This window comes from Ovis canadensis, chromosome 11 (genome assembly GCF_042477335.2).
Source record: "Ovis canadensis isolate MfBH-ARS-UI-01 breed Bighorn chromosome 11, ARS-UI_OviCan_v2, whole genome shotgun sequence".
NCBI classification, from domain to species: Eukaryota; Metazoa; Chordata; class Mammalia; order Artiodactyla; family Bovidae; genus Ovis; species Ovis canadensis.
In genome coordinates, this window is record NC_091255.1 from 64,332,070 (window position 1) to 64,353,684 (window position 21,615).

Here is a 21,615-nt window from a genome sequence, read left to right on the forward strand (position 1 = left end):
CTTCAGAGCAGTAGATTGTGTTCTAAGGAATTTCTAAAAATACTGGGTTTACAAAAGCCTGGTGATCCAGTGGTTACAGGTTGAATTTCCACTGCAAAGGCCACAGGTTTGATCCCTGGTTGTGGAAGTTATGCATGCTGGGTGAAGTGGCCAGAAAAATCTGTTGGGACTTCCCTGGTGGTTGAGTGGCTAAGGCTTAGTGATCACAATGCAGGGGCCCTGGGTTCAATCCCACATGCTGCAACTAAAACTAGGACCTGATGCCAACAAACAAAAGGCCTGTTGGAAAAGCTGATTGCCAGGCTTCCTGCAGCGAATTAAAATGGAAGACTGGTACAAATGGATATAGCAGGGAAGTGGCAGTTGGGACTGCAGGAAGCTAAAGAGTTTACTGCTGAAAAAGAAGTGGAGGCCACTCTCATTCTTCTATTAACTGTTTAAAAAGCAGGAGAAAATGGACATGCATATAGGGCAGTGACTTTAAAATCTCATGGAACCCTGAGGTTGTGCAAAAAGAGGAGGACTATGCAGAGAGTGGCCAAGGATGGGAAAGCAGAGAGAGCCAGGGTTCTGTTAATCTATTTTATATATTTGGATTCTGCTTCATAAAAGTTTAAAAACACTGCTGTAGGTCCTGAAATAGCTGTGGGATCATTCCTTGTTACAAGATTTCATGTGTCTTCTATTTCTTTAGATTTTTAGGTTAACCTGAGAATTTGAAGCAAATTGATACAGACTCTTGTGTGCATTTTAAAAATCATGATGATAGGCCTTCATGACTGTATAAGCAGATATTCACATTGTCCCATCCTTTTGCATTTTTTGATCTTGATCTGTGTTGATCTTTGGGGGAAAAATGTAATTTGATTAATGTCCCATTTTCAACTTAGTTGGTCATCTGAAGCAAAGATTATAGCAGAACTACATATCGTTATCTTTTACCCCAAATCTCAATTTTGCAGTAGAAAGTGAAGTATGGTAATTTGGTCAAAACTATTGTGTTGGCCAAAAATTCTTTGGGTTTTTCCAAAACAGCTTATGGAAAAATCCAAATGAGCTTTTTGACCAACTCAGTGTTAAGTATGTGAACAAGTAAATAGGAGGGCTAATTATTCTGGAAATTTCTGGCAGTATTTACTATAAAATACAAGGAATGTTCCAAACAGACCTCAGATGGCTTTAATCAGATGTCGGTTTTATGTGAATTTACTCTTCATAAATCAGATTAGGTTAAAAAGGATTCTCTTGGAGCTGATTCCTTGCCTTTGAAGCAAAGGTTCTCAGCCCAAGCTATATGTATATGAGAATTGTCTGTTTAACTTATTCCAGATATCCACTGCTGTATCTTGTATCCAGAAATCCCCCAAAAGCTCATAGATTATTCTGTTATGCAGCCAGGATGGAGTACCTAATTATCTCATCCCAAATCTTACAGAATAGCTGCTGTTAACCCATTTTACAGATGAAAAACCTGGGCTCAAGTATATAAATGACCTACAAGTGTCTTAAGTTGGGAGGAAGTGGAACTAGAACATAGGCTGTCTGGTTTCCAGAGGAAATAAGGCAAACCAGTGCAAACTCAAAAACTTAGGTGAAAATGGATCCTAAGAGTCAAGTCTAAATCCCTCATTTAACAAAACAAAACCACTTGCAGATTGTTTAAAGAAAAATGTGGTTACTTTCCAAGTAAGTCTGATGATAAAAACGGCTATCATGTTGATGATATGTCAGGACAAGCACCTTATTACATCCATTACCTCATCCAGTCTTCTCAAGTCTATGGAGTCTAAATACTACTCTATCCTTGTGTTGCAAATGAAACAATGCTCAGATAAGATTTGAGATTCAAACCCGAATTTCTCCTTTGAGACCCTGAGCTCACAACCATCATATTCCACTACCTCCTAATTAATAACTGACTTTTGAAGAGGGGGTGCATGCTCACTAGGTTGGCCTGAAGAGTTTTTTTTGGGGGTTTTACAGTTTAGGAACTTTAGGTCCAGCCTTTGGAAAGAGAAGGATTTTAATCCAAACAAGTGGTATGCTTCATGCTTTTGTGGTAAGCACATAAACACATGACCCAGGCCTTCTGGAAGAGGAGGGCTTGTCTCTGGCTTTTCATGAAAACCCAGGAGAGTAGTTAACCAATACAGATGGCCAGGAAGGAGGAGGCCACACAAAGAGGAATATAGTTCACTTCTTAAGGGAAATAGATCTGCCTTGAGGAAATAGCGTGACCAGGAAGGCCTCGCCTCTGGTTTGCCCAAGACTTTGCTATTATGATCTTATAAACAGTCATTCCTGAGCCCTACAAGTGTGTCTGCATTTGTTGTGGGGATTGATTTACCCAGACAGGTGGAAGAGTCATGACTTAACGGTTATAAACAGCTGCAGAGGCCTGGACGACTACTGTGGCCTTAGGAACAAGGGATGTAGCCATTCCCCGAAGCCCGGCATTAACCGGCCTTAAGAACCGGCCCTCAAATCGGAACGACTGTAATTTTGGTTTAGTGCATGCACCACGCGTTACAGCTAAATAGTAACATTAAAATGTAAAGAATTTCCCGTCATTTTACAAGGGATCATTTTCGTATGCTTTCTGTTGCTGACTCATAGTGCTGCTGCTTTGGGACTGTCAGGTTTCCAGGCAGGACACATAGTAGGTATTCAGTAAACGTGGGTTTGTAGCAGTCGTTTTCCTCTCTTGAGGAGCATGCCCTAGCTACCCGCCATGAATAAGACAAAATGACGGTAAAGATAAACCTGTCCTCAACTTGCGATTTCCAACTAGCCCAGAGCGAGTTTTTCCTTTTATCAAGGTAACTTTTTTAAGTGACAGCGAGCACTACTTGTACGGAGCGCGGGGCAGGTTTGTCTTTTGTCCAATCATCTCCGAGATTTGGAGGTGGGGGAGGGGAAACGTCCCCAGACCTTCCCTGATTAGGAAGGGGGCGGGTTTAGGCTGAGCAGGGCCCGTCTCAGCCCGTCTTGACGTCTCAGGATGCTTGGCACTCCAGAGAACCAATAGGAGTGAACAGGGTCATTTGAATCGACCAATGCCGCCGGGGTGAGGGCGGGGATTTGCGAGCCCTATAAAAGCGGCGGTCCGTCCGGCAAGCCGCGGCGGAGGCTCCTGCAGCGGTCGCCGGCTCTGGTTTGGAGAGCTGCTCTGCGCCCCTCCGACCTGACCCTTTCAGCGCTCCGCTCCGCTCCGCGCCAGCCTACCTCGCTCTTCGGCGCCATGACCACCACCACCACCTTCAAGGGCGTCGACCCTAACAGCAGGAACAGCTCCCGGTGAGGCGAGGGGTTTCCGGGGCGGGAGGTCTGTTGCCCAGGGGGCCGGGCGGGTCTGGCGGCTGGTTGTTGGCTGTAACGTGCCCGGGGCGCTGCGCTCGCGCCCGGCCGACTGGCCTGGCTCGGCCACCGGCTCCGCCTTTGTGCGGCCGGCGAGCTTGACGCGCCGGCCCCGCCCGATTCCTGCTCCTCTCCCATTCATTCCTCCCCCGAAGCAAGGGGCTGGGAAGGGCCGGGGCCCCTCGCGCTCGCCGTGCGGCCGGTTTTCGTTAGTCGGGACGTGCTGAGAGGGTTCGCTTTCTGCCTTTTGCGGCGCGGCCGGCTCGGCCCCAGGACGGTGGTCTTGGGCCCCAGGTGTGCGGGTAGCCCGCGGGGCACCTTGATCTGGCCCCATTGTCCCACCCCCGACAACGCGCTCGTGTCTCTAGCCCGGGAGCAGGTGGGTGGCCCCGCGCCCGGCGTGGCGGTCAGATCCTGCAGCCGCAGCGATCGGGTCCGGCGGGCTCCTGCCCACTCGGGTCCGCCTGGCAGGTGGCATTTGTCTTCGGGCGGGGCTGGTCAGCACGATCCCCGCCCCCGTTCAGGACCCAACCGTAAACCCTCCGCCAAGTGCCTCCCCTCTGCTAACAAAGGAAAGACCCCTGCTCCTTCCCCTCCCGCGCCCACCTCCGAATGGGAGGGGGAGCGTGTCGTTCCTAGTGGGTTTTCTGCGCTCAAACCTTCGGACCTCGGTCTTCGCATCCCACCTCTTTCGCTTCCCCCTTTGACGTTTGCCAAATGAGTTCACCTCTGGGCCGGATTCCCGGGCTGGATGGAGGAGGTTTCCTGTTCTTGGGCGGGGCCGGAGACATCCATTGTCTCTTCCGTACTATCTCCACCTGCGCAGCCCGAGCCTTTCTGGCCACTCATGCCACTGCAGCCAGACAAGGGGGCCCTGGGCACGGTGTGTGGACTGGGAGGGCCTCTCTTCCGAGCCCTTGCCTAACTTGGTTGAAGGCTTTGGATGCCGTGGAAGATGTCCACATTGTCTCGGCTAATTGCACGCAGGCTGTTCTTCAAGGTGGGACACAAGCATCTCTGGGATCCTGCCCAAGGCGTGGAGGCAGCTTAGATTCCACTTTTTCTGAGCCTCTCTTCTTCACCGACCACGACCCGCCGTCATGTGTGGGCAGCCTTGGGGTCCTGGGCAAGCGGCACAAAGGGAGCCATTTTGTGGGGCTAAGAAGACAGCCGTGAAAGAGCAATGTCTCACAGGGGTTGGAGTCCTTGGGGACAAAAAGCAGGCCGCATCAGTGAGGCTGAGGAGGTAGTGTTGGAAATGACATTTTTAAGACTTCAACTCTTTGGTTGCCTTTTCAAATGTAGAAAAGAATGGGGAAGATTTTAACAACTAAATCAGAGTGCTGCTCGGAGGAAGGGGAACTTGAGTAGATAGACCTACGCAAACCCTGGTCACTCCCTCTTCTCTTGTCATCCTTCCAGTGAGATTTTTTTTTTTTTCCAGAGGACACTGGAACAAACTGAAACCTTGGTTTTTCATTTTGTGCCCTGAGGTCAACTTTATGCTGGCCAGACTGTAGTGATTGGATGTGAAAACTCAAGCATTCTATTAAAAAATCAGAGGTTTTTTTATCCTTTGCGGTTGAGCGCAGTTTAGTGCTGAATTCATGAAGAATTTAAGTAACCAGGTCAAATGAATCCTCACACTAGTTTTTTCATTTGTAGCTTTGAAATGTGAGACATACATGACTTTTGGTTTTGCAAACTAAATGTTTTAACCCCCTTTTGTCATCAGTTTTCCCCAATATTGTCATCTTAAGACTCTGTGTAGCATTGTCCTTTTATTTCTTCTTTCCTTCAGTAACAGTTTCCTAGTTCTATAAACAAATTATAAATTTAGTCTGATAGGGAGCTTTAGTCTGCAAAGCTCACATGGAAACTCTGGGATTTGAAGAGATAAGAAAGAAAAAAGTACTTTTTTGAAAATTGCTACCTGCAGTTCATGGACACATTTTTGTTGAGTCTCAGATATGTAATTCTGATCTCATTATCATAGTTCAGGAAGAATAGCAGGATCTTAGAAAATAAAATTGAAATAATTTCTCTTATGATCCAAATCCTTTGTTTGGGGATGTCTCGCTGTTACAAATGGGCTCCACAACACTGACGTCATCGGAGTAGGTAGAACCTGCTCTTGCAAGAGGGACACAGACCTTTAAAAAGTTGGGCTGGTCAGAGCTTTGACTTTCTTTTCTAAGCTGGTGTTCGGATTGTAGTGTCTTTTTTCTTTTTGTAAGGTAAAAAAGAAAAAAAATTCCTGGCCTATTGGGGTTTTGAAGATTTTCATCTGGCTGAAATAATTCATGAGAATTTAATTATGATAGTAAGGAGAATAAGTCTAATCTCTGGGGAATGAAGGGGATGACAGTGAAGCAAGTTAATTTTGTTTTTGGGGGGGAATCTTAGTTCCCCTACCAGGGATCAAACCCATGCCCCCTGCTGTGGATGCATGGAGCCCTAACCACTGAACTGCCAGGGAAGTCTCTGAAGCAAGCTAATTTTGATTATAATATTTCAAGTGTCTGTTGATCTGAGGTACAAATGATAAAAACCTAGTCACTTCTGACTTTAACATAGAGAATGACTATTAAGAATTTGTAACATATTTAAAATTATTATTTAAACAATTTTATTAGCAGACCCAAAATTATAAGAGGTATGCCTGAACATGATTTCTTAATTCATTTAATGAATTTAATCTGAGTGAATATTTAATATGGGAGACTTACAAACAGTGGGCTTTTAAATGTTTTACATGTTATAAAAGCACACAATGGATTCCCCCCACCCCCACCCCTGGAAAATAATAGTGACATTTTAATTTAGTGTAAATTGAGTACTGAATTTTACTATGGAGAGACATGAATATTAGATTTAGAGAAAGATGCTAGAGGACCTATATAAGAAATATATTAAGTCTAGAAAACATGAAAAGCAATCAGAACACCAACTATATAGGTTTGTAGTTTAAAGAGAAAATGGTATTGAGTGATCCCCCTACTTCACTTTGAGCCCTTTTTAAATGTGCTTGCCAGGGCTTGGGGTCTGGCCCCATCTCTGTCACTTGTTTTAACTAAAGTTGGGCAGTTCATTTAGAACTTCTCCAGGCCTGACTTTGTTCTTTTAAAAAATGAGGCTATTTGCTGAACTAGACAGAGCAGAGCCCAGTGTACTACCACCTGATAGCCAAGTCCAGCTGGCACCTGATTTTTACAAGTATAAATGGCTGAAAAAGGCCAGAAGAAGTATCTTTCATGACTTGTGAAAATGACAAGAAAATCAAATTTGTGTCCATAAATAAAGCTTTATTGGGACATAGCTGCCCTCATTCATCTTCGTGTTGCCTGTGGCTTGCCTCTGTGCTGTTATGGAGCTGCATAGCTGCAAAAAAACCGAATGACCCACAGGCCAAAAATAATTTCTGTTTGGTCCTTTACAGAAAGAACTGGTGGCCAGAAAGAGAGGGTATCTAACATTCTTTCCTTTCGGTGTCCTACTGCTGATTTCTCAAGGTCATGGAGGGCTTCCTAGAAGAGGAGAAGGTTTAAGAAATGGGCTGGATTCTGAAACAGTCACCGAGGAAAGGGTGGAAAGTGCTCTGGGCAGGAGGAAATATGGGAGTAAATATTCTGAGGTGGAGATAAGGCAGAACAGTTCACGGAACAGGGAAGAATGTGGCCTGACTGGGCTGGAGAAGATGGTGAGAACTAGATAGAGTTGAGAGGGGAAGCCCGAGCAGTTTGCTTCTGTTCTGCTTAGGCCTAACCAAGCCTGCATCTGCAAGTTTACTTGTGCGTATGTCTGCTTATCTACTTAGGAAAATTTATGGAAGTAGAACCCCTTCCCTGATTCACAGAAGATGCAAATTTAAACACTTGATACATTTTTATCAAAATTATCTGTAGAAAGTTTGTGCAAATTTATATTCTCACATTTCAGTTCACACTGGAAATTGGCATTTTTTTTCATCTTTACCAACCTAATAAGCAAAAATATATTCTTTTGTTTTAGGTTTCATTTATTTGCTTGTGAATTTGAATTTTTAATGTTTAGAAACTACCCATATTCTTTAATTGTCTGTTAGTCCCTTTTGTCCATTTTTATTTCTCTCATGATTCTTTTAATTATTTTAAAAGTGATTCTGTCATCCTTTGTCAAAGATGTGTATTTTTGCCAAGTTTAATCTGTCCATTTTTCATGGTTTCTGGCTTTCATCTTGCGCTTAGAAGGAAAGCCTTCGTGACTAGAACCAGATTCGTACATGTTTTCTTCCAATATTTTTGTCTTAGTCTTTAAATTTAAATATTTGACCTAGCTGGAATTTATTGTGGTAAATGAAGTGAGTTAGGAATATATATTTGGTTTGTTCCTTTAATCAAAATGACTAGCCAGTTAATCCATCACAGTTCTCCCTTCTGAACTAAATAAAATACTCCAATGGTGGTCTTTTTGAGAGAGAATTCTTATCTTGACAGTCCTGAGCAGCAGTTGACAAAATCCCCCATTGTAGGAGAAGTTGGTAACAGAATCTCAGTAATTGATAAAACATACTTAAAAATTAGTAGATTTGATGGGACTTTCTTGGTGGTCTAGTGGTTGGGATTCTGTGCTTCCAATGTGTGCGGGGGCTGCAGGTTTGATCTCTGGTGAGGAACTAGGATCCCACATACCATGCGGTGCAAACAAAATCAGTAGATTTGAACAACTCAATTAATAGGCTTTATCTAGTAGACATATAGAACACTGCTAAGTATATATTCCTTTCAAGCAGATACAGAAGATTTATAAAATGAAGCACCTATTAAGCCATAAAACACATCATATTTCAAAGGAACATGTCATATAGATCCTGTCTGTATTATAATGGAAAGCTGGAAATCAGACTAGAAAGACCTATGTTAGCAAATTTACAAATGTACTTTTAAATAATTTATGGGTCAAAGAAGAAAATAATGGAAATGAGAAAATATTTAGAATGGGAACAAAAATCACAGCTTGGGGATGCCTCTGGAGGGATACTTAGAAGAGAATTTTTACCTAAAGTGTTAAATTTTTCCTTTCCTTTCAAATATAAGGAGCTGAGTTTACAAATGACAGCTAGATTTATCTGGAAACTTGAATGAAATGGACACCTTCCTAGAGAAATGTTTCTTACTCAAAATGACTTAAGAAATAGAAAAATAGACCACTCCCATCACCATAAAGGAACTGAATCTGTGGTTAGGACATCTTCCCATGAAACCATCTCCATTTTCTATGTTTTGAGTAGTGACAGGACAAATTAAATTGAGTTTTTTTCATGGAGGGGACAAATTGGTCAACCTGTGTCCGGAAGATCTGGAAATGGGAAAGTGCCATATTTCCTTGTCAAACACAAGAGCTGTAGATGGTGTCTAAAGGTTCACGGGTGTAGAGCATGTCATGGAGTCCTACACTTAACTCTTGATTGACTCTCCTTGTGACTGGTCACTCACGATGGTTAGTGAGAATAGTGAGGTACATGTGTATAGGCAGGGCTTGTGAATGATGCTGAGATGGGAGAGACGATTACGAGCTTTCGTTGGGCTTCTAAATTGGTCATGTATATGTATATTCTTCCATTTAAAAATGTTTTGTTGGAAATAAAAATGGAAACTCTTTTTTTTTTTTAATAAATAACAAGATGTGCTTCTAAACTTCTTTGCAAATGTGTCCAGCTGGGCCTAGCAGACAGGATCCATTAGGCTTTGGCCTGTTCCTAAAAGGGGATGCCAACCAGCCTGTTGCTGGTACTTCAGGACTGTTTCAGCTGCCTGGTGCGGTGCACAGTCTCACCACCTTAAGGTCCATCATTGAATTTATACCACATTGGAATCAATTCCTAATTTTCCCATTAACAGTTCTCTTTTGTGGGGGTGTGTGTGGAATGAATGGGTGGGTGAACTGAAATGAAAGGTGTTTGAAAACATGTGCCAGGAAACGTCTTGATCTGATCTGAAAATGACATTTCACCATCATTTCTAGGGTTTTGCGGCCTCCTGGCGGTGGATCCAATTTTTCATTAGGTTTTGATGAACCAACAGAACAACCTGTGAGGAGGAACAAAATGGCCTCCAGCATCTTTGGGACACCTGAGGAAAATCCCCCTTCCTGGGCCAAGTCGGCAGGTACTGCTCATCTCTGTGGTCAGTGGTCAAGGGGTGGGCCCAGCAGGACCACTGCAGCTGGGTTTGTGCTGCTGACTAACATCTAGCTTAATCGTGGGAAACAACAATTAAAGCTTGTCATGGGAGGAGAGATGGGGGCTAAGACGGGGGAGATGCGGGAGTTGGTGTGATGGCTGAGAACAAGGAGAGCCGTCAGCTGGCTCATGTGGCCCCTCTGTGGCATTTTACTAGCCGCCACTCCCTGACACTGTGGGCTCATGTTGTCATGTGACGCGAGCCCATTATATAGTGGCATGCTTTAGGTCTTTCCCTGGTATTCCTCACGAAAGTATATTTTGATTCAGGTGCCAAGTCTAGTGGGGGCAGGGAAGATTCTGAGTCATCTGGACCCCAGAGAAGGAATTCTTCTGAAGCGAACTCTGGAGACTTCTTAGATCTGAAGGTCAGTGCAGCAATACAGGGGGAGAGACAGGCTTGGAAGTTTACGCCCTTTAGAAATGAAATCCTCACATCACCCCCCGCCCTTCCTCCACTGTACTAAGACTTGCCACTGGAGTTTCGGGGTTTGTTTTTTGTTTGTTTGTTTGTTTGCACTTAACCACTAAATTTTTATTATAACATCAAAAAATACAATATTAGTAAATAGAAATACAGAGTAAAGAGAAAGCATAAATGGGGAGGGGTGGGGAGGTGGGGCAGGGGTAAGGAGGAGGCCACAGACAGGGGCATAAGCCTTGTTCTTAGTCATCACTTTCCTGTAACTTTCATGAATCTTTCCCATCCATCATCACCAATATCCAGCAACAATTTCTCAAAGGGCATCTGTCTATCCTAACTCTAAAGGCTTTGCTTATGATCTCAGTCCCTGGAGTTAATACCCAGGGCAAAGAGCCTCTATTAAATTATTTATCCAGTCATCCCTGAGCTTTTTCTCCCACTAGGTTTTTATCCACTGGAGTTTTATTATATCGAGTGGTAATTAGGAAAGGGACTGACTGTACTGCTGATGGAGGATTGATAGAGTAGATCAGAAAAATGAGTTCATGTGACCTTGGTCTGTTCATGTGTCTCTGCTACCAGTTGGGTTCGTTTTTATTCTTCAGTATTGATTTTTGAAACCGGATCACTTGCACTTCCTGTGTATCTCACACATAGTAGCATATCTGAGCTCAAGGATGTTTTAGTTGTTGGCAAATGTTGCCTGTTGTTTTGAGCTAAACTTCAGGAGGCTGTCGCATGCTGTTACCATTGGTTGTCTGCAGGTGAGCACGGCCCCTAGGCCCCAGATGTTTGTCTGGAAAGCCTGGTGGGATGTCCCCGAGTGGGGACCTCGGAGCACATGGAGACGGCAGCCGCCTGAATGTGGGCAGACTGGTAGAAGGGCTTTGGAATTGATGAAGGCCCTTCAACAGCTAGATTAGAAAGAAAGGAAAGGGGGTGGAAAGACAGGTTTACCTGTTTCCCGTTCTGATAAAAGCTCCTCTGAAGTGCTAACTGATATCATCAGTGTCAATGTTAAGGTTTTTTGGTGTTTTGACCATGTTACTAGCACTGGGGCAATTTATCCAGTAGCTTTTTTTTTTTTTTTTTTGGTCCAGTACCATTTTTGTGTAGCACTGTTCCAAGTTGAATAAAGGCTGTTTATTGTAAAGAGCACCTTTACCTTGAACTTGACTACATCAAAACAAAATTTGACATCTGTCTTCAGGGAGACAGTAGCTTCTCTGAACCATGATTGTTTTCTTTGTGTGTGGCCAAATTAAAATCTGAAGTAAATTTTTAACTTTTTTCTTTTCCAGGGAGAAGGTGATGTTCATGGTGAGTATGTCTGAAAAAAGTATGCCAATTTCTGAATGTTAGAATATACTCAATTTTGACTCAAGTCATATCCTGGGGAAAGAGGCTGGCTGGAGAGTGAACCTGGCTGAGCCCCAGGTGCCAGTGTCCATCCTCTAGGGGGAAGGGAAAGCAAAATGGAAGCTAGCAAGCACGGCCAGCAGCGAGAACAAGGCTGGAAACCTCCTAAAGCTTTCAGAACAGACGGATGTCAATCAGGTTGGTATTTGTTACACTCAGAGAGAGCTTCTTAGTAACCGTCTCTGGCATCGCAAGCTCAGACCTCAGCATTACATTTACAGTTGATTTGCTACTGAAGTGCTTACTCAGCACGACAACCCGTAACCCTGTGATCTTGTGAATGATGACTTTAGTGGGCAGGTGTAAATTATCAGTTAGCATCCACATCATCAAATTATAAGTGGAAAAGAGCTATAATCATTTAATTATTTAAAATCTTTGAAGTATTTATTGGCACTTCTTTAACAAGTGCCAGAGAATCGCTGCTGCATGTGATGTGAGGTTTACATGTGTTTGGCCTGCAGCCATCTGGTTCAAGTTGACCCGGTGACACGCAGCCGGCCCAGGACAAAGCCGCTTCTTCAAGGCTTTTTTCTGCCATTACATTGGGCAAGTCAGTCTTCCAGGAAAACAGAAATTCCTGTTCAGTTTCTTGTTGTCTCTCGCTGGGCGTGAGGGGAGGAGAATCTTCTGAACCGTTGTGAACTTTACCGGGGTTTTCCCTCTGCAGACAGATTGCTTCTCATTGGGCTGAAGGTGTATCAGGTTTTGTTTCTATCTAGTTTGTTCCATTGAAAAAGATTGTTCTGCAGGTTCGAAAAAAAAACTCTAGACTTTCTGATTCCGCTGCTTTTTGTATTCAGAAATACTTCCAATGTCAGACCTTATTTAGCAAGAATAATAAGTTAATCTTTTTTTTAATAGAATTTTATTTATTTTTGGCTATGCCGGGTCTTGGTTGCTGCACAGGTTTTTGTCTGGTTTCAGCGAGCTGTGACTGTTGTCTAGTTGAGGTGGTCAGGCTCCTCATTGCGGTGGCTTCTCTTGTTTTGGAGCACGGGCTCAATAGTTGTGGCACGGGCTTAGCTGTTCCACATCGTGTGGGATCTTCCCTGACCAGGGATCAGACCCTTGTCTCCTCTTCACCACTGAGCCACCAGGGAGGCCCAAGAAGCAGCTAATCTTTATTCACTAATTTTGATCAATGAATAGAATTACAAATTTGGGGAGCCCACAGCAGTATATGAGAGCCTGAAGTTATTAAAATATATGTCATATTTGTCCTGGTAATAATTAATTCTCTTAACCTCTCCTTTGGGGTCGGCCCGCCTTCACGCCTTGAGGGTAAACTGTTCTTTGTTTGCTGAATAAAACTCTTGAGCTGTAACTGAAGAAAAGAAAAAAATTCTCTCCCCCACCCCCAGCTCAGTGTTATAGATCCTTCAGGTGAGTAGCACATGCAACGTGTACAGGTCCGTCCTTTTCGTGTTTTTTGATCGATCGTCAGTTTGGCACCTGATTATTCTCTGCTCCTGACTGCTGCTACTTTTAGCTTGTCTGTCATAAAATGACAAGGGGCATGACAATTCAGACCATGTCTAGTGAATAAAAGTCAACCCCAGTTCTGTCGGCAACTTCACTGCAAAGCCAATCAGTTCTGCTCAGTTAAATAAAGCAGATCTTGCTTGGATATACTGCCTTCATCTTTGGGATAATTAAACACAGGAATGTCTATAGTGAGGACTTTGGAAATCTTGAAGAAAGAGGGAGAAGGTCCAGGAAGCTTGGGCAGAAGTCCTTACCTGCCTTCGGGCAAGTCTGTTGTGTTTTCTAGAGCTTCTAATTTGGTGATCCTTAGATGAGTCGGTTTTTTCTCTTCTGACATTGCTGTCTGATCAAGTTACCTTACTGGTATGCCAGAGAAGACAGACAAGTAAGGAGTAGATAGGACGTATATTATGGCAGAAGCCATAATTTTGTTTAAAAAAACAAAAACATCTTTTAAATTACTGGATTCAGTAGACAAAAGATCTCTGTCAAGTCCCATAAAAGTTTCTAAAGCCTTTACTCTCAATTCGTATACTTACAACAGACTCAAGGAAGTAACAAGCCAACCTCTATCTCTGGCCAGAGTATTTCTGACCGGATAAATGAGTGTTTAGGTTAAGGGCCATGGTTGTGTAGTCTCCACGGGTGCTTTTTTCCTCCCTTTTTCTCGTTTGGCTTCTTGTTACCCAGTTGTGAAAGACAAAGCGGCTCCGTGCATAATGAGAAAGGCAAACGTGAGATTGGCAGGAATGAGCTTGTTTATCTAAAAATCGTTTTATGGAAATAAACTACCATGCCGGGTAACATTTGTGTCCGTCTGAAGTGTTCCTCAGCTGGGTGGCCCGGATGGTGGATTCATTTAGATCCTGTCCAGTGGGGAGGCTGTGTCCTCGCAGCAGAAATGAAACAGCTTGGGTTGATACGCTGGCTCAGGCGGAGTTCGTGGTCTGTATTCATCTGTCTTGAATGGCTTTAAAATTTGGGTTCTTGGGTTTTGTTTGTATTTGCAGTAAATTGGACATGCTTCCCTAGGTTATTTAAGGGCGCCTGTCGGAGGACTTGGGTATGGTGTGTTGATGCATTTGGTCCAGTTTCTTGTGCAACAGGAAGCTGAGGAGTAACCCTTTCTCACCAAGCTTTGGTTCATAACGGAGTGCTATCATCTTGGAAAACTCGTACTACATTTTTACCTGTAGTTGAATAGTATAGAACATTATATGCCTTAGAAGTCAGGTTCTATCAAATAGTCCAAAAATTCATGAAATGAAATGTTTAAAGCAGCAGTAGCATATTCCTGAGATGTTATGTTTCTAATCTAAGACTTCCTCCTTGAACTTCTCTGTTTCAGTCGGCAGAGTGAAAACTTAGTACAAGAGGTTTTAGGGATGTGGACCTTTAATGTTTAGTCTGATGAGGAACTTTTTTTTTAATGAGTAATTTTTTTGGAGTTAGTACTTTGCGTTGGTGTCTAATATGAGTGCTTACAACGTTCTTACATAGCATATGTCATAACCAGTATTTCTGCTTCACTGCTCCAGGGTTTTGGAACTTCTAAACTAGGAGGAAATAAATGTCTTTAAACCTTAAGGTAGTTTTTCTTCCAAGTCTTATAAATATCTTAGTTTTTTATACCAAAGGTGCCTCTGTGTATTATTGCAAGGTAGGTGTTAGAATATGCAACAGAATTTAAGATTTAACACTGAAATGAAGAGAGCTGGGTTTTTTTTTTTAATTAAAAATAAGTCTGGCATGCCTTAAACTATTAAACTCTTCATAAAAATTACCTTTTGCAGAAAATAATGCATTTTTTTTTCTTTTGCAATTACTCTTGAATTTGAATCAGTGGCAACAACCTGGTTAAGGATTCCTATATGCTGGTTGAGAATTTCACAAGTCAGTCTGGGAGTCAGTCAAGCAGTATCTAGGACTGGATGTATTGGGTGATAATAACACTGGTTCTTAAGACTTTAATGAGGAAAGGGCAGGGTTGATATGATGGGAGTAACTGGATTAAGATAATTAACCACCAGTGGGTGGGGGTGGAGTCTTTAATAAACATCTGTAAGCTGGATATTAAATGGTTTTCAAAAAGTCAGCCTCACTCGTTAATCATGGAAACATTAACACATGACAGAATTAAATAATCGTTTTTCACGTGTCACTTAGGCAGATATTAAGGTGAGGTGGTTATCAAGTGGGGGAAGTGGACAGATGTGAGTAGAGGATGCTCTGATGTGGGCGCTAGAGTGGGCCTGGACTGCCACTGTGGAAGGAGGCGCCCAGTCTGTTCAAGCTGAAGACCAGTGCGTGTCCCCCTGGGCCTGTGTTCCAGAGTACACACGTTACGGTTTCAGAATGATCAGACTGGTTTTACTTTTCGGCTATCAGTAGAGGATTAATCACATATACTGTATATATACTAGAAAGCAGTGACTTAAGCAAGATCAAGTGTGACCATGTGTATGTTGTTTAATTGCTCAGTCATGTCTGAATCTTGCAACCTCATAGACTGTAGCCCTCCCAGGCTCCTCTGTCCACGGGATTTCTCGGACAAGATTACTGGAGTGAAGTGGGTTGCCATTTCCTCCTCCAGGGGATCTTCTCGCCCCAGGGACTGAACCTGAGGCTCCGGCATTGCAGGCGGATTCTTTAGCACTGACACCAGGGAAGCACCTGACCATGTGTATAAGTGAAGTGAAGTCACTCAGTCGTATCCGACTCTTTGCGACCCCATGGACTGTAGCCTACCAGGCTCCTCTGTCCATGGGATTTTCCAGGCAGTAGTACTGGAGTGGATTGCCATTTCCTTCTCCAGCGGATCTTCCCGACCCAGGGATCGAACCCGGGTCTCCTGCATTGTAGACAGGCGCTTTACCGTCTGAGCCACCAGGGAAGTCCTGACCATGTGTATAAGTGGGGGTAAATTTCCAAAAGGGACAAGTTGCTATCAATTATGTTAAATACAATAAAAACAAGATTGTCTGTGATATGCTGGAAATAAAGCACACAAAGCTTACGCAAAACAGATGGACAGAGGATGCACACAGCTAGTAGTGGGGCCTCTGGGAACACGGGGAGGAGACCCACCCAGCAGTGGAGTGGTGGACCTAGAGCTTATCTGTAATGTTCACATTTAAAACATTTATGTCGCCATATACTTAAGTAATTTAGAAAAGAACATACACAGAGAAAGACCTGGGGATGCATACGGCAGAACACTACCAGTGGCTGGTTCTGGATGGTGGCCATGTGCCAACTGTTTTCTTCTTTATAGCTCTAGGCATGGTTTGAACCATCCTCCACAAAGCCCCTTCAAAAAACTTAGACTCGTCATCTTCACTGGGAATAGTTATTAGTCTTAATTTCATTCTGTTTTCCTAGAAAACGTGGACACAGACTTGCAGGCCACCCTGGGGCAGAGCGAGGAGAAGCCTGTGCCCGCCGCCCCTGTGCCCAGCCCAGTGGCGCCGGCACCTGTGCCATCCCGGAGAAACCCCCCTGGCGGCAAGTCCAGCCTCGTCCTGGGCTAGCTCCGTCTGCCCCGGACTCTCGTCGTTTTGTTTCTTTGTTTTTCCGTGCTTGTGAGCCGCACAACTTGAGCCTGACTGGACATCTTTTGGATTTGTTTCATTAAAAAAGAAGCACTTTATGTACTGCTGTCTTTTATTTTATTTTTATTTTTTGGAAGAACAGGTTCTCTGTCTGTCCTTATTCCTCTGGGTCTGTAGGCCTTGGCATGAGTGTTTTCTAGTAGTAGATTGGAGGGAAAGCTTTGTGACACTTAGTACCGTGTTTTTAAGAACAAACCATTTGGTTTCAAATGTGTTAGAGGATCTTTTGTACTGAGGTTTTTAAAACCCTTTTTTGGTCAGCTTTACTTGGGTTTACCAAGCCTGGATTGGACAGACCAGTAAACAGTCCACAGGCGCTGTCCCTTCAGGCCCCCAAACAAGGTTGTCTTGATGCCGAAACCTACCTGGTGTTGCCCTAACTTCTCAGTGCCCTTTGCTAAAAAGCATCTTCCTGTGCCATATGGAGTGATAAAAGGCCTGTGCCCTATGCCTTGCCGCCTGCAAAGCAAAAAAAAAGTAAAACAAAAAATTGCCTTTTATTTCTGAACCTTAAGATACATTTAAGCCAGATACTTAACATGACTGGCTGAGCAAAGCCTGCTGCTCCCACGCAGAGGAAAGCTTGATGTTCACTCAGACTGATGAATTCCAGGTGGTGAAGCAGGGGCGGGGTCTTCATGGGGAAGGGACCCGTGGGGGGGCAGTGCTCTTCTTAGATAACTTGAAGCTGTGTGCATGATGCTGGTGCTTGACCATGAAACGAAAGTCTCATCCTTAAAATGTGTGTTGTACTTCACAACCCTGGACTGTTGCTTAAAGTAAACGATGTACAAATTTTGAAACACTGTGTCCTGTGTCATCTTTTTGAGATTGTTTCGGCAGTTCTACCTGCTTAGTTGCTTTTTTCTTTGTTACTAACAACCCTGCTACCCAATGATTTGATGAGCCCTTCAAATTAAAACAGACTTAAGGAAGGCCTAGAGAGAAGTGGGCTTCTCTCTAAAGAAAACAGGTTTAAAGTCAGTGTGAGTGCAGAATGCCAAAATGAACATTAACTAACATCTGGTAGTAAAAGACAGGAGTAATACAGATACCTGGCTTCCAGAACAATTATTAGCCAATACACTTTGGACTCTTCTACCACTTATCCTCCTTTGCTGGGTGATAACATTAATATTTTAAGTTCTCTCATGCCTACAGGATGCCTCTCGATGGTCGGTGATCAAAGAAGAGGGCTCCAAAGAAAAGAAGGGTCATGTAGCCAGAAGGGGACAAGGTCATCTGAGTCTTGGAAAGTTCCAGATCGAGGTATCAAACGTCCAAACCGGGCACTGTCCGATGGCTTTCTCGGTGTACCTGCGCTGCTAATCAGCAGCGTTCCTTGGGCCTGTCATTTGGAAGCTCGATTCCTAACTTTGAGACTTTGGGGTACTTCCTTGGTGGCCCAGTAGCTAAGACTCCATGCTTTCAAGGGGGCACTGGTTGGGGAACTAAGATCCTAGGGGCGTGCCCCAAAAGTTAAAAAAAAAAAGACTTTGAAACAGGTCACCTTTAACCATCCCCCACCGTGGTTGAAATGATTTAAGCCTGGTTTGTAACCACCAGCTCATTTGACTTAATAAGCATCTCTTTGGGAAGAAAAAGGGTAATCCTAGGTTGTGGGGGTGTTTTTCTTCCTTATTATTTTGCAAAACGGGCAGCTGTGCTATACAATTTTTCCAGTTTCACTAAAACAGATTAATCCTACAAATAACCTGAGTTAAGGTTTCTGTTAGAACTAAAGAGGCAGGAAACCTGTGCCCTTTTCTCAGTAACTGGACAGACCTGGGAAAGACAGCTCCCTGATTTGTGTCATAACTGTAACTTGGCTTTAGCTCTCCATGCTATGAAGGTAAGTGCCTAGGCCAAAAGTGTTGTGAAGGAGTTCTGCTGGTCATCTTGGTACTGTTACAGATTTTTTAAATTCTTCATAAACATGTTTGCTAAGGGTGTTGAATTTTTCACCGTAGAAAGCTTATGGTTTAGAAAGTGAAGTTGAACTTAAAATGATGAGGGCAGAAGAGTTAGCATTTTGATGACAGTCTTGGCTTTTTACAGTTATGTGACTTGAGTGGCTTGGTATTTATTGCTAATACCTAGTCTACTTCTTCGGAGAAGGCAACAGCCCACTCCAGTACTCTTGCCTGGAAAATCCCATGGACGGAGGAGCCTGGTGGGCTGCAGTCCATGGGGTCTCTAAGAGTCGGACACGACTGAAGCGACTTAGCAGCAGCAGCAGTCTACTTCTTAAGTGTTTTAAAATTAGACCACCAGGCTTCCCTTCCTGATGCTTCTGTTCCATTTAGAAGTACTGGGGTGTTCAGAACCCAATGGAACAGAAGCATCAGGAAGGGGAAGGGTGTTCAGGTGGGGAGCAACAGGAAGATGGGTCAGTCACTCAAATCTGAATCTAGTTTGTAGTAAATATATTTACATGTGAGCTTCTCTGGTGGCTCAGACGGTAAAGAATCCGCCTGCAATGCGGGAGACTTGGGTTTGATCCTGGGTTGGGAAGATGTCCTGGAGGAGGGCATGGCAACTCACTCCAGTAATTCTTGCCCAGAAAACCCCATGGACAGAAGAGCCTGGCTGGCTACAATCCATGGGATCACAGAGTTGGACTCGACTGAGTAAGCGCAGCACATTTACATGTATTCAGGAAATAAATTACATGAAATCTACAAAAAATTGAGAGTCAACAAAAGTCAGCAGTGACCAGCATTTTCTCAGAGGAGTGTATAACTGAGGAGGATTCTAGAGAAAAATCAATTCCACAGAAAGGATGGTCCTGATTACCTGAGCCTGGTGGAAAATCGCCTCTTCCAGGTAGAGCAGGAGGTTTGAAGTAGATGCTCCCATGTTTCAAGCCAACTCTGGTTTGTGAATTCACCTCTGAGGAGCTGTGCTAGCGAGAGCCTGTTGTCTTCAGATTCACCCACTTCAGCTACTGGGAGCCCCCGAGGTTCGGGTCTTGGGTTGGTGCTGCCTTGACTCAGCGGGAGGAAGCTCTCCTCCTATCCCCGCAAGCGGGGTGAGCAGGTGTGGGTTCTGAGAAAGCCGGAGCCGGCCCACGCTCCGCAGTATTCAGGCCAGTCCAGGGTACCCCCGGAAGGTCTGGCCCAGTAACGTTTGGGGTGAGCGAGGGCGTCTGCTGGAGCGGAGGGCGGCTGATGTCCACGCAGGCGCACCCTCAGACCAGACGCGTGGCGCGGGCACCGCCACGCTCGGTCGGGCGCTGGGGAAGGCCCGGGGCTCCGGCGGGCGGGCGGGGCACCCGGGCGCCCATGCAAATCAGCCCGGCCTGGCTCCGCCCGCCGCCGCTCCGGAAGCGGCCGTTCCCGCGCCCAGCTCCGCGCGCTCCCGGGGCCGGTTCCGCGTTTCCCCCGGGTACCCTGCCTCGCGGCGCTGGCGATGGGGACGCCGGCGGGGCGCGCGCGGCCCGTGCGGGTGCTGGTGGACATGGACGGCGTGCTGGCGGACTTCGAGGCCGGCCTGCTGCGGGGCTTCCTCCAACGGTTCCCCGGGGAGCCGCACGTGCCGCTGGAGGAGCGCCGCGGCTTCTTCGCGCGTGAGCAGTACCGAGCGCTGCGCCCCGACCTGGCGGTAGGGAGCGGGTGGATGGGAGGGGTGCGGCGCGAGGGGAGCGGGGCCCCCGACCCCACAGGACATCCGGGGACGGGGAGCCTCTTCCCTGGGTCAGGACTGTCTCTGCTCCATGTCCAGACACCTTCCTGTTTAAAATGAACAAAGCTCTCACCTCAGAATCCACACTTCACTTGGGACTAGACAGTCTGGGGGTGTTTTCCTTACCGCTATACAAAATCCTCCACCCGGGACTCTGATTTGGGGACCAAAGCCCCCCAGGAAGCTCACCTTTGAGTCTTCGCTGTGTGTGTGCGGGGGAGGTGTGTGGTGAGGGGGCTTAGCCAGGACGGGAACGCTGTATCTTTCAGGACAAAGTGGCCAGTGTGTATGAAGCCCCAGGCTTTTTCCTAGACTTGGAGCCCATCCCTGGAGCCTTGGAAGCCTTGCGGGAGATGAATGACATGCAGGAGTGAGGATGGGCGGCGAGGGAGTGGGGGCTGGGGGGCAGGGGCGGGCACCACCGCATCTAATCGTGCCCCCTCCTGGCAGCACCCAGGTCTTCATCTGCACCACCCCTCTGATGAAGTACGACCCCTGTGTGCCCGAGAAGGTGCGGCTGCCCCAGCGCTCCACAGGCAAACTTAGCTTCCGAAGTTCTGATTTGTTAAAAGAAACCATGGGGGACATCCCTGGCAGTTCAGAGGTTAAGACTCTGTGCTCTCAATACAAGGGGATACGGGGTCAGTCCCTGGTCTGGCAACTGAGATCCCACATGCTGTATGGCCCAGCCAAAAAAAAAAAACCACACCAGCAGAAACACAGAAAGTTTGGGGGGGGCGGGGGTGGAGGGGTGTCTCTCACAAGCTGTAGACCCTCCCTCACACCTACTAGCCCTGAGTTCAGGGGCCTATCTTGCCCTATTGACCCTGTGCCCACCTCACAGTATCGCTGGGTGGAGAAGCACCTGGGACCCCAGTTTGTGGAGCGCATTATTTTGACGAGGGACAAGACCGTGATCTCAGGGGACCTACTCATTGATGACAAGGAGGTCATTCAAGGTGGGGAGCCTTTCTCCTTAGCAGCCTCCAGGCATCTGGCCTGCTGGGCTTAGGGGGAGGGAGTTCAGATAACCAGATTAGGGACTTCGGGTTCCCTGTCTCCCCTCCCAGGCAAAGAGGAGACCCCCAGCTGGGAGCACATCCTGTTCACCTGCTGCCACAACCAGCACCTGGCCCTGAGCCCACCTCGGAGACGGCTGCGCTCCTGGAATGACAACTGGAGGGAGATTATAGACAGCAAGCGGAGAGCCCTGCCTCTGGACCCCGGCTGCCCAGAGCTGCCCCAGCAATGAGGCTGCAGACAGCGGCTGCAGGAGGGCAAGGCAGACAGGCAGGGAAGCCGGGCAGGACCGGGTCCCCGTGCAGCCTGATGGCGGTGACCCCTCAGCACCGTGCTGGCCGGAAACGCGCTGGGAGAACACGAACCTTTTAAATAAAACACTTCAGCTCACT

The 21,615-nt window shown here is 45.7% G+C and overlaps 2 protein-coding genes across 3 annotated transcripts; both read left to right on the top strand.

Moving 5' to 3' along the window:
- The first annotated feature begins 3,126 nt into the window (after positions 1–3,126).
- Positions 3,127–17,322, top strand: JPT1 (Jupiter microtubule associated homolog 1). The gene is made up of 5 exons (XM_069542203.1): positions 3,127–3,297; positions 9,361–9,503; positions 9,848–9,945; positions 11,303–11,321; positions 16,290–17,322. The coding sequence occupies exons 1-5, from the start codon at positions 3,242–3,244 to the stop codon at positions 16,436–16,438; spliced, it is 465 nt and encodes a 154-aa protein (XP_069398304.1). The 5' UTR covers positions 3,127–3,241; the 3' UTR covers positions 16,439–17,322.
- Positions 17,323–19,659: 2,337 nt separating this feature from the next.
- On the top strand, positions 19,660–21,613 carry NT5C (5', 3'-nucleotidase, cytosolic). 2 transcript variants are annotated; one of them, XM_069542184.1, is made up of 5 exons: positions 19,660–20,122; positions 20,473–20,573; positions 20,654–20,807; positions 21,048–21,162; positions 21,274–21,613. In XM_069542184.1, exons 1-5 carry the CDS (start codon positions 19,931–19,933, stop codon positions 21,453–21,455), a joined length of 744 nt encoding a protein of 247 aa, XP_069398285.1. In that variant the 5' UTR covers positions 19,660–19,930; the 3' UTR covers positions 21,456–21,613. The 2 variants fall into 2 exon arrangements, with proteins under 2 accessions (XP_069398285.1, XP_069398286.1); XM_069542185.1 differs by having other exon boundaries at positions 19,717–20,122; positions 20,654–20,714.
- The last annotated feature ends 2 nt before the right edge of the window (positions 21,614–21,615 follow it).

Bases quoted from the DNA above. Each gene is read 5' to 3' on its own strand.
- NT5C (XM_069542184.1), top strand. From the start codon at position 19,931: ATGGGGACGCCGGCGGGGCGCGCGCGGCCCGTGCGGGTGCTGGTGGAC. The intron at 20,123-20,472 runs GTAGGGAGCGGG...TGTATCTTTCAG, and splicing joins CGCTGCGCCCCGACCTGGCG to GACAAAGTGGCCAGTGTGTA. The intron at 21,163-21,273 runs GTGGGGAGCCTT...CTCCCCTCCCAG, and splicing joins TGACAAGGAGGTCATTCAAG to GCAAAGAGGAGACCCCCAGC.
- JPT1 (XM_069542203.1), top strand. From the start codon at position 3,242: ATGACCACCACCACCACCTTCAAGGGCGTCGACCCTAACAGCAGGAAC. The intron at 3,298-9,360 runs GTGAGGCGAGGG...CATCATTTCTAG, and splicing joins AACAGCAGGAACAGCTCCCG to GGTTTTGCGGCCTCCTGGCG. The intron at 9,504-9,847 runs GTACTGCTCATC...ATTTTGATTCAG, and splicing joins TTCCTGGGCCAAGTCGGCAG to GTGCCAAGTCTAGTGGGGGC.